Source organism: Chiloscyllium plagiosum, unplaced genomic scaffold (assembly GCF_037043375.1).
Source record: "Chiloscyllium plagiosum isolate Xiang-an unplaced genomic scaffold, Cpla_swu_hap1 HiC_scaffold_9, whole genome shotgun sequence".
Lineage (NCBI taxonomy): Eukaryota > Metazoa > Chordata > Chondrichthyes > Orectolobiformes > Hemiscylliidae > Chiloscyllium > Chiloscyllium plagiosum.
The window spans coordinates 73,576,473-73,588,948 of record NW_028270147.1 but is presented as its reverse complement, the minus strand read 5'-3'; the positions used below and the strand labels follow the sequence as shown (position 1 = coordinate 73,588,948).

General features: G+C 38.8%; 1 protein-coding gene across 11 annotated transcripts in view; it reads left to right on the top strand.

Moving 5' to 3' along the window:
• Positions 1–12,476, top strand: part of aknad1 (AKNA domain containing 1) — an 87,612-nt gene that overhangs the window by 40,487 nt on the left and 34,649 nt on the right. For all 11 annotated transcript variants that reach the window (XM_087990801.1, XM_087990798.1, XM_087990797.1 and 8 more), the window contains 4 exons: positions 807–955; positions 1,516–1,710; positions 3,869–4,019; positions 10,079–10,173. In XM_087990801.1, coding sequence (XP_087846927.1) covers positions 807–955; positions 1,516–1,710; positions 3,869–4,019; positions 10,079–10,173 — 590 coding nt within the window. The remainder of the gene's footprint in view (positions 1–806; positions 956–1,515; positions 1,711–3,868; positions 4,020–10,078; positions 10,174–12,476) is intronic.

Genomic DNA, 12,476 nt, shown 5'->3' with positions numbered 1-12,476 from the left:
CTGGAACCAGACAACTGACCCTGCAACCCCTGATCACACTCACTGTATTCTGAGAGAGGTAGCCATTGTTACATCACTTGCTGGGTGCCGTCCCAACAGTGGCCACCAATGTTGCATGCCCCTCTGATCAGTCAGAAGCTCTTGGCAACGTTAACATTCCTTGAAGGGACAGGAGCCTCATCAGAAGCTAATTTGCTTCATAGGTGTCCTAAAATTCAGCTTGGACCCCTCCCAAATGGCCAAGACAGGTTTGCCAATCTTCAGAGCAATGGTTGCCCTGACAAAATCCAAACCACTGTTCCAAACATGACTTCACTTCACAAATGATCTGTGTAATTTAGAATAACTAGGTGTAACTTATGATAGGAGAAAGTGAGGACTGCAGATGCTGGAAATCAGAGCTGAAAATGTGTTGCTGGAAAAGCGCAGCAGGTCAGGCAGCATCCAAGGAGCAGGAGAATCGACATTTCGGGCATGAACCCTTCTTCAGAAGGGCTCATGCCCGAAACGTCGATTCTCCTGCTCCTTGGATGCTGCCTGACCTGCTGCGCTTTTCCAGCAACACATTTTCAGCTGTAACTTATGATAACCTGGTTTTTATAATTCGCTCTATTCAAGGAAACTGGCTTGTCAGTGACTGTAAGAACAAATACATTTTTAAAGAACTGATATAAACTGGACATGTTCTTTATTTGTCGCTTTCAATTTTACGGTGAAAGCCAGAAAGCCTTGTAGTTTGTGGTAGAGTTGTATTTTGTTGTTAAATTGGAATAACTATGCCTGTTACCATTTCTTCTGTATTTAAGAATACCGTGGCTGCCGTTATACAGGAAGGACTGGGGGTGGTTTTAGTAACACAGGATAGTTTTCAAAAGGATGTAAAGCAAGAGGAGACACCAAAGAGGAATGGTAATTTATCAGTACCAGAAGACAGAGACAATCCCATTCAACAGAGGTAAGAATTAGTTGATTATTTTTTTGAGCTGGAGGATTTCTTGTTAGAGATATGATAGGAGAAAGTGAGGACTGCAGATGCTGGAAATCAGAGCTGAAAATGTGTTGCTGGAAAAGCGCAGCAGAAGGGCTCATGCCCGAAACGTCGATTCTCCTGCTCCTTGGATGCTGCCTGACCTGCTGCGCTTTTCCAGCAACACATTTTCAGCTCTGATTTCCAGCATCTGCAGTCCTCACTTTCTCCTATCATAAGTTACACCTAGTTATTCTAAATTACACAGATCATTTGTGAAGTGAAGTCACTTTTTTTAAAAAAAAGTTAAGCAAAAGTCAGTCAAAAAAATATTTTTCAAATGGAAAAGAAATGTCAGAAAATAATTACTGGACACTAGTAAAATAACATTTGCGAAAATTAACTGATAGCCAAATTGAACATTTAGATATGTGAAACAAAAGTGATTTGTTTACATTTTGATAGAGATTGTTTGCTGGCTGCTTTATGTTATTAAACGCCTGCCTTCCGCCTCTCTACATTTTTCACATAGTTCCATTTCTTGACAGAGATCTGATCAAATATTCCAAACTGCCAACAGAGGAAGTGGATTTCTCAGTGCCTGAAGAGAAATTAGTCAGTAATTTCTTAATGCCTTTAGCATCTAACCCCACAATAGATGACCAAAGTTGTAGAAGAATTTCAGAAATAGTAGTAAATGTCAATGAAAACCAACTAGAACAGGATCCTCAATCACTTGAACTGTAAGTTAAAATGCCCTTTCTCAAATTTGCTTATTAATAGTTTTAATATATAACATATAATTTGCAAAATGATGTAAATTTTATGGTTAGATGGTAAATGTTTCAGCATCTTGTAATACTGCAGATGCTGGAAATCTGAAATAATATCAAAAAATGGAACAAACATTCTACAGGTTTAGCAGCATCTGTCATTAGAGAAACAAGGTTAATGTTTCTGCTGTGTAACCTTTCATCAGAACTGAAAGAGCACTGACATGAAATATTGATTCTGTATCTTTCTTCACAGGAGATGCCAGACCTTCTCAATGTTTCTAGCATTTTTTGATTTTATTTGCACATCCTACTTTGACTTAATGAAAAATTAGATAATTGTACTTTTGGAATTATCCTGTATAAATGGTTTAACAGCACCATATATATAAATGTAGCTACATGCCAATCACAACTTTTAATTGCATAATTCAAGATATTTATTGATACACATTAGATGCTTAAGTTATTACCATTTTTTAGAAAATAATTGTCTGATTGTAAAGTGTTAACATGGATTTATGAAAGGGAAATCATGTTTGCCAAACATGATGGTTTTTTGAGAATGTTATTAGCAAAGATGTTCAGGACAACCAGTGGATGTGATACATTTGGAATTTTCAGAAAGCTTTTAATGAAATCCCAATCCAGGCTATTAGTAAACAAAATTAGATCACATAGGATTGAGGGTAATATACTAGCGTTGGTTGAAAATTGGTTAACAGATAAAAAGCAGAGTAGGAATAAATGGGTCAGTCTCACGTTGGTAGGCTATGACTTTTAAGATATCCCCAAGGAATATTGCTTCACCTCCAGTTTTTTATAATTTATATCAATGACTTGGATGTGTGGGCCAATTGTAATATTTCTAACTTTGCAGATGAAGTAAAGCTTGGTGCACATGTGAGTTGTGAGGAGGATGCAAAGTGGCTTCAAGGGACGTTAAACAGGCTGAGTGAGCAAGCAAGAGTATGTAAGATAGAACGTAATGGGAATAAGTGTGAATAAATATCCACTTTAATGGGAGGAATAAAGGTGCAGAGTATTTCTTAAATGGCAAGGCTTTAGAAAGTGTTGCTGTCCAAAGGGACTTAGATGTCTTTGTTCATAAGTCATTGAAAGCTAGCATGCAGGTGCAGCAAGCAATTCTGAAGGCAAATGGTGAATTAACCTTTATTGCACGTGGATTTCAATACAAGAGTAAATAACTCATACTTCAGTTATATAGAAGATTGTGAGATTGCATCTAGAGCATTGTGTGCAATTCTGGTCTCCATTACCTAAGGAAGGATGTGTTTGCCATAGAGGAGTGCAGCAGTAGTTCACCAGATGGATTGCTGGGAGAGTGGAACTGTCATCTAAGGAGACTGAATTTGTAGTTTCTGGAATTTAGAAGAATGAGCAGCAATCTCAGAAACTTATAAAATTCTTCAAGGTAGCTAGAGTTGCTGCAGAAAGAATGTTTCCTCTGGCTATGGGGTCTACAATCAGGAAACACAGTCTCATAATGAAAGGCAAGCCATTTAGGACTGAGATGAGGAAGAACGTCTTCATTCTGAGGGTGATGAATCTTAGGAATTCTACACCACTGAGGTCAATGGAAGCCAAATCATTAAGTAAGTTCAAGACAGAGATTGATAGATTTCTAGTCATTAATGATCAAAAGGATATAAAACAGTTCAATAACCTTGTATTATCTGGTATAGACTGTAGCTGTGTTGGCGTCAGGGATGCAGGAACTAATTAATTTCAGAGAGAAAATCACAGTTTGGAAATGTGAAGATTTAGATTCAAATTTAATACTATTTATGGATCACTGAAGAGCTAAAAATGATAAAACTGGATGGAAATTAAAAGTACCAGTTACTCACGAGTGATGATGCCTTCAGAAAAGTAGCTAAAGTAGAAAGTTGCAGGAGCACTGATTTTAAAATTAGCATTATATCCTCATGTTCGTAGTTGAAATTGTGCAGATTCCTCCTGACTCTGCAATGCCAATTTATTAAGACATTGTCACAATTTATATATATGGAGACACTTTTAGAAGCAATGAATTATATTAGTAGTCTTGATGAATATCCAAGTAATCAAAAATTTTTGTTTACTAATCGTTCTTGGTCTGTTACAGACAAACTTCTACAGTATCGACAAAAGCACCATCAACCCTGCTTGACAATAATTTTCATGCTTCTGTTTATCCATCTAATTCATTCATGAATCAAACATTAATATTGCACAGCACTTCACTCCATGAGCAGGAACCATCGAATGAACTCAAGGTGTGCATGCTATCGAAAATCATTTTTGCATTACAAAAGTGTAAATGCACCAACCAGTGCTGTTATTGGGGAACCTTTGTAAAGTATATTGTTGGTTGGATAGAGTGCTACGGTATAAAATGAGCAGTGCAAAGGAGGCTACCTTCTGGGTATGTGGTAGTGAAAAATTTATTTTAGAATCTAATAGTAATTTCAGGAAAAGTTAGGTCCTATTATGCAGTGCTTACAATAGGAGTTTGAGGTTCACTAAACTTGTGGTGATAAGGTCCACTGCTTGACACAAAATATATGCAACATTAGCAAAATAAATGCACTCACTTTCAAAAATAGATTTGAGGTTTTAAATTGTCTTTGAGCAAGACCAATACACTCACTGCAAGAGGCAGGAGAACAGCTTCAAAATGGTTTTGCAATCTAACTGTGTTGCAAAGCAAATCTGTGTATACGCTCAAAAATGGTTATAATCTGATAGCTGAAATGATCTCTTTCTCAGAATGTGTTCTGATTTATTTTTTGAAAAGGACTTCCAGGGTAAAATGTTTTTTTAATCGTAAGGATATATTAGGAGACTTAGGAAGAAAAATGTCAGCAACTCTTCACACAAAAACTAGGAGGAATAGGTTATTTGGCCAATCAGATTTTCCTGCTCCTCTGATGCTGCCTGACCTGCTGTGCTTTTCCAGCACCACTTTGATCTAAACTCTATTTTGCCAATCAAACCAGCTCTGCCTTTCAATATAATCATGGCTGATCTTCAATCACATCATCATACTCCCACTCATTCCCTAACCATTGACATCTTTAGCCTCTAGAAATGTACCATCTTCTTTCTTTAAAATATCCAGTGCCTTGGCCTTCGCAGCATTCCATGGTAAAGAGGTGCACAGGATCACTAAACTGAGTGACAAAATTTCCTCCCATGTCAGTTTTAAATGACCTACTCCAGATCCTGAAACTGTAATTCCTTGAGACTATAACAAAGCCAAATCTAAGGTAGTCTGTTCCCGAGTTGTTTCCTCAAAGTACTGGTCTAAAAAAAATCTTGTATACATTCTAGGAATTCATTTGCTACAGCATTACTTCTCATGTGGGTTGTATGTAGATTTAAGTTACTAATGATTGTAGTAGCACCTTATTGCGTGAATCATTAATTTTCTGTTTAATGCTATTCTCTACCACTATGGTTTGGAGGCCTCTGGAATTCCCACAACATAATGTCTTATGCACTCTTACTTTTACCGTGCATATGGTCAGTCACCTGCCATTTCGAACACAGTGTCTGGGCATCTAATCGATCTTTGGCTTATGGAAAATGTCCTTAATCTTTTAACACTAACAGCATCCTATTCCTTTCAATCATTTGTTTCAATAGATCTATTAAGATGAAACTGAACACGTTTGGATTTTGCTGTACTAACTCTGCTTCTCAAGATTGCATATTTCAACCCTCTTGGCAGCCATGTAATGCTGTCCATCACTCATGCACCTCAGCTACTTGAGGAAAACTACAAATAACAGCTAAGCAAAACCAATTTCCTCAGTGTGACTAGATTCACCAAGAAAAGTTTGACAGCAATTGGACCACTATCCTTCCACAGGGCACTCTGTTTACACAACACTTACAACTTGGATCTGCAGATCTAAATGACCGTCATTTAGAGTTAACCAAAGGGAACAGGAACAGAGAAGGTAACAAATGATGGACTGTTTTTTTTCTTTCATTCAACAAGTGGCCATAAGCTTCCAAGTTACTACAAACTCAACAACTACTAAGCATATTCTGATAAACATAGTCACAGTCTGACTGATAGGTGACTTCTGTGCAACATTGGTAATCATTGCTCAATTAGGGATGTGCAATAAATAGCTGTCTAGCCAGTGACATCTATAGCTGGATTGAATTCTCCAACTTTATTACTCCAACTAATTCTCCAACTGTATTGTGCAACAGTATCAATTTGCTACGTGTGGTGAGCAGTGAGCATATGGACAACCCCGTTTTAATGTTTATGTGTTGATTGGTTGAGGCATCTTCATTTTCCTGTGATGTTCATTTTCCTGTGATGTTGTTTAAAATTACTTTGGGGAAGCAATGTTATTGCCTTGTAAGCAAGCATCTCAGACAGATATCAGGGGCACAAGACTATTTGTCAATTCTAGGGTGTGTAAATTATTAAAGAGAAAAATAAAGTTCTGGAAACAGCTAGCAAGGTGAGATTCGGAAGCAACCATTAGTTGGTGTGCAAAAGTAATGTGATATGAATGTCTGGCAGATTTGCATCAGACTTTTCTTTTCATTACAATATGATGATGAACTCAAAAGGAGTTCAACTTATGTTTTACTACTGCACTGTACAAATGTTACTAATTCTATCTGAATGTTTTCATGGACGTTTCATGGCATGACCACACAATTTCCACCAGCACAATCTTACACTTGTCACCAGGAAAAAGGAACATGAGATAGCGTTGGCAAATGGGGTTAAGGGATTCCACAAAAAAAGATTAAGGACAAAAAGGTAACTAGAGAGAGAATAGGCCTCCTTAAAGATCAGAGTTGAAAAATGTGGTGCTGGAAAAACACAGCAGGCCAGACAGCATCCGAGGAGCAGGAGAATCGACGTTTCGGGCATAAGCCCTTCTTCAGGCTTATGCCCGAAACGTCGATTCTCCTGCTCCTCGGATGCTGCCTGGCCTGCTGTGTTTTTCCAGCACTACATTTTTCAACTCTGGTACTCCAGCATCTGCAGTCCTCACTTTCTCTTCCTTAAAGATATGGAACTGCAGGAGATGGGGGGAGATACTAAACAAGTACTTTGCATCAATCTTTCCTGTGGAGAAGGGTATGGAAGAGAGAGAATGTGGGGAAATAAATAGCAACCTCTTGAAAAATATCCATATTAAGACAAGGTGGCGCTGGATGTCTTAAGATGCATAAAGGTGGATAAATCCCCGAGACCTGATCAGGTGCACCCTGGAACTCTGTGGGAAGCAAGGAAAGTGATTGCGGGGCCCCTTGCTGAGATAGCTACAGGCAAGGTGCCAGAAGACTGGAGGTTGCTAACATGGTGCCACTATTTAAGAAAGGTGGTAAGGAAAAGCCAGGAACTATAAACCGTGAGCCTAACATTGGTGATGGGCAGGTTATTGGAGGGAATCCTGAGAGACAGGATTTACATGTATTTGGAAAGGCAAGAACTGATTGGAGATGGTCAACATTGCTTTGTGAGTGGGAAATAGTGCCTCACAAATGTGATTGAGTTTATTGAAGAAGTAACAAAGAGGATTGATGAGGGCAGAGTAGTGATTGAGATTTTTATGAATTTCAGTAAGACATTCAACAAGTTTCCTCATGATAGACTGATTAGCAACATTGGATCACACAGAATAGAGGGAAAACTAGCTATTTGGATGAGAAAGTGAGGTCTGCAGATGCTGGAGACCAGAACTGAAAATGTGTTGCTGGAACAGCGCAGTGGGTCAGGCAGCATCCATGGAACAGGAGAATCGACGTTTCGGGCATAAGCCCTTCTTCAGGATTTGGATACAGAATTGGCTTGAAGGTAGGAGACAGAGGGTGGTGGTGAAGGGTTGCTTTTCAGACTGGAGGCCTGTGACCAGTTGTGCCACAAGGATCGGTGCTGGATCCACTGCTTTTTGTCATTTATATAAATGATTTGGATATGAACAAAGGAGGTATGGTTAGTGAGTTTGCAAATGACACCAAAATTGTAGGTGTAATGGACAGCGGAAAAGGTTACCTCAGAGTATAATGAGAACTTGAACCAATGGGCTGAGGAGTGGCAGTTGGAGTTTAATTTAGATAAATGTCAGGTGCTGCATTTCGGAAAGGCAAATCAGGGCAGGGTATATATACTTAATGGTAAGATCCTGAGGAATGTGGCTGAACAAAGTGACCTTGGAGTGCAGGTTCCTTGAAAGTGAAGTCACAGGGAGACAGGGCAATGAAGTAGGCATTTGGTATGCTTGCCTTTATTGGTCAGTGCATTGAGTATGGGAGTTGGGACGTCGTGTTGCAGCATTCCAAGACCTGGGTTAGGCCACTTTTGGAATACTGCATGCAATTCTGGTCTCCCTGCTATCAAAAGGTTGTGAAACTTGAAAGGGTTCAGGATAGATTTATAAGGATGTTGCCAGGGTTGGAGGGTCTGAGCTATAGGGAGAGGCTGAATAGGCTGGGGCTATTTTCGCTGGAGCATCAGACTCTGAGGGGTGACCTTATAGAGGTTTATAAAATCGTAAGGGGTATGGATAGGGTAAATAGACAAGGACTTTTTCCTGGGGTGGGAAACTCCAAAACTAGAGGGCATAGGTTTAAGGTGAGAGGGGAAAGATTTAAAAGGAACCTAAAGGGCAATATTTTCATGCAGAGGGTGGTGCACGTATGGTACGAGCTGCCCGAGGAAGTGGTAGAAGCTGATACAATTATAGCATTTAAAAGGCATCTGGATGGGTAATGAATAGGAAGGGTTTAGAGGGATATAGGCCAAATGCTGGCAAATGGGACTTGACTTATTTAGGATATCTGCTCAGCTTGGACAAGTTGGATCAAAAGGTCAATATCCGTGCTGTATATCTCTATGACTATGACTGTATGACATGTTCAAGCTTAAAGTGCAATACTGTCCTATGCCATTAGGAAAATCGTGATAGCTCTTTACCCAAGAGGATGGTTCTTGAATGTCAATTAAGCAATTGGTTTTCCCCTTTAAAATATTTTAAACCTAAATAAATAGAGTTCAAAGAAAATCAAATACAGGTATCTGGGCTTTTTAACTGCTCTCATGATCTTTCTTTGTCCTGTTTTGATTTGATGTGGTTTGATTTATTATTCTCACATGTACCTAGATATAGTGAAACATTTTCTTTTGCATGTGGTACAGGCAGATCATACCATATAAATTACATGAGGGTAATAGATGTGTTGCTTGCCCCAGAGTGTAGGAGATTAACCTTTAATTTCCAGAGAATCCAAAACAATTTCTAAAGAGTTAGCAGGTGAGATCAGAAAATCTTCACATGGTCAATCCAAAGCCTGTCAATGTCTGGTGCAATAAATTCAGCTCAATCAGCTGCCTGCTGGATTTTGTCTGTTAACTTTTCAGGGTGAATCAGTTAAACATTGGCCAAATCAGAGCAAAGGATCATTGAATTTCAAGCACATATTTTATTCAGCACAATTAAAATTTCAGTGGAATTTTGCTGTAGTTTAGATAATATTGTATCGGAAGCCAGCCCTGCACATAAAATTGGTGTGCTCAAACATTTATCTATTAATATGGCAAACTACTGCTCATTACATATTTATAGAACTTCAAGAGGATCTTAATATTAAGTATTTTTAGCTGTATAATAAGCACTAATAAGTACTTCTTTAAAATGTTTAAGTACTAAAACGTATTTAATTTAGTAAGAAGGTGACTACTAAATGAAACTGGTAAGTGATTCTGCACATCTTTTAAAATCATTTTCAATTATTTAGAATCAGGTTGCTCACAAGTGATGACTTATTCAATTTTTTTGTGATAAACCCAGTTTCAGCTGTATCAGTAGAGCTGCACCAAGTTATCATTCTTAACTAGAACAAGGAATATTTAATGCAATAAAAATACTGCTTCATTGCAGCGATTCAAGGCTGATTTTATTTTTGGGATTGTGTATATAAATTTTGTGGAAATATGAACCATAAGATCAAATTGGAAAGCCAGAACGATTCACACTCAGATTGCAAATCACAGCCACAGCTGAAATCCTGCCTCTAAAATCAGTGGTCTCTGCATTTGTTATGTAATGCATTCAAAGCCTGGCTAGTGGATGGAGTAATCAAATAGCTTGTGAAGATAAAAAGTGATTTACTTATTTTCAATACACACACTAACCTCAGTAGCAATTTCTTGACAGCATTGAGTTATGTAAGTTTCAAAATAAGTGCCACATTAGTTTAGTTCTCTATCCAAGCATGGGCTACTTTAAAATGTTTAGTATTGCTGTTGTATTTCACCAATAAATGACATTGTATTTTCCACTGATAACAACAGATAATTTTGCCAGACAATGGAATTGCTGGATCAGAAAGTTGCAGACCCCACACAGCTATACACACATTGGATTCTGAACAACCACAAACAGAAAGGTATTTATACAGTTCTCAGAAACATAAATCACTAAGAAAATGCATTCTTTTGCAATAGAAATTCATATGTATCATCAGGATGTTTCCGGACCTGATGCATTTTTGCAGCATTTTACGTTCATACCGCAGATTTTAAACATCGCTAAAAAGGGATAAGAAATAGAAGTTTTTTGTCTTGCACTCGTCAGACTAGGATGTAAGAAACATGAATAAAGGGACTCTATTTTGTACAGCATGAGAAGAGGGCCGATTGGTTGAGCCATAATTGGCATAGAGAATTCAGCAAGAACAAGTTACCTTTTGATCTTAATTTGGCAGCAGAGATTAGCTATCCTCATGAACCTTTCATGAAAATGGTTCATTGTATGTGCAAATTCTTTTACCCTACATAAACTGGATCCTTTGTATTTGTGTATGTAGCTTCCAGCACAAGCAAATACATCACACTGCAAATCCAATAGATGATCATAAGCTAGTTTTCAGTATAACTGGATTGGTTCATAAATGATTTCCAGAATGAGAATTCTGAGGGTTGCAAGCAGCATTGCCTCTACGTTGCGTGGGTGCGCCCCTGCATGTAGCCACTCCAAGGTCAGCATCAGCAGAAACACTGCCATGCATAGACCATGGAGATGTACATAGCCGGAAAGAAAATTACAGGGAATGCTGCTTGGAAGCACAAGCTGAGCATGATCAGTATGATGACCACTGTGAATGGTCAGTGAGATATGTTGTTTGATATGGTCTGTCAATTATTGAGGTATTTGGCCTACACACCTAGCTTCACACTGGCACTGAAAAGTTACTCATTGTGTGGGAGGTACAACATCTTTTTGCCTTATTGGCTACATTCTGTTAATAGGAAAAAACACTTATGGGTTTACTGCATAGTAGCAACATGAGACAAGTTTCACTTGTTCAAATGTTTTGAGGCACCTTCCCCTTTCGGAGTAATCTGAGGCAGACTGGGCATGTTCAGGGCCAAAAGTGGTGGTCAAAGGATGACATATGAGTTTCAGCACCCAATCAATTCTTTCCATGATGTATAAAATGGTGTCTGTTTGTTCAAGTACGTTTCTTATGTTGGAGCTCTGATAAGTGCAAGACTAAAATTAGCACTGTTCAAGTTCTGTGAGTGTATGGATCCTTCTCAGGATGAAGAACAGCAGAGGTCCCTTGCAGGTCTGGAAAAGTATGGCCCTGAGCTGGGACAGGGCTGACTGCAGGATGTATAGGTGGCGGTGCACAGCTCCGAGCATGGAGCGGAGGATCCAGAGAGAGAACCATTTCTGGATGCTCTGGATTTGTTGTAGGTAGTGGTTGTCCTGGTCAGATCCAAATTGTGATGGTCTGAATGTAGTCTTGAGTCCATGCAAGATAGGCAGGTGTGTAGGCAGGCAGAGGAGACGACCTGGGTGGGGGAGCGGGGGGGGTGGAGTGAGAGAGAAACTCACTGAGATCCTTGTGGAGGGAGGAAGAGAACTTCTTCAAGGTGGGCATCCTTGGAAGAGACTGCACAGTAACGTTACAACAATTTTGAAGAGTTTATGCCCGAAACTCTCCTGTTCCTCAAATGCTGCCTGACCTGCTGTGCTTTTCCAGCGCCACACGTTTCGACTCTGATCTCCAGCATCTGCAGTCCTCACTTTCTCCTACTGCTCAATTTCTGTATAACCAAGCATTATTTTTATTTCAGATTTTCAGAATCCAAAATGTTTTATCTTTGTATTGAAATTGAATGTAGACAGTGGTTAAAGTCTAGATTCTTAAAATGTCCCCTTCAGATCTACACACTGTCTTACCATCTTATGTATAGAGAATTCCAATTGTTTTATTAATTGCATCAAATTTTTTTAACTGGCCATCTATGTATTGATCAAGGCTATGGATGTTAATCTTGGAAATTTAACGATTGCTTCCAGTTTTGGGATTTAAGTCAAATTGTTCAGTGAATGCGTGTGAAATGCTTAAAGGGACTAAAGTACCTTGGGCTAAAATATCTTCCATGCAGAAAAGACTAGCAAGATATTTTGTGTGAACTGATGTGAAGAAATTAACCAGCATTCCTCAATTTTCACTTGGTTGGTGGCAAGAAAATATGTGGCATAACTTTCTACAGTTCACTCAGAGAGTCCAGGTTGCTGTGGTAGCATGCATGTTTTAAGCTGCATGTCACAGTCACTTTCGATAGTGATGGTAGAAACGCCAGCAGCATTCTTTATATTACATGGCCAATCATCACTCTTTTCTGCTCTTACCATTTGCTATTGGCATATTGTGAAAGAATTTACAGGTTGAAGCAC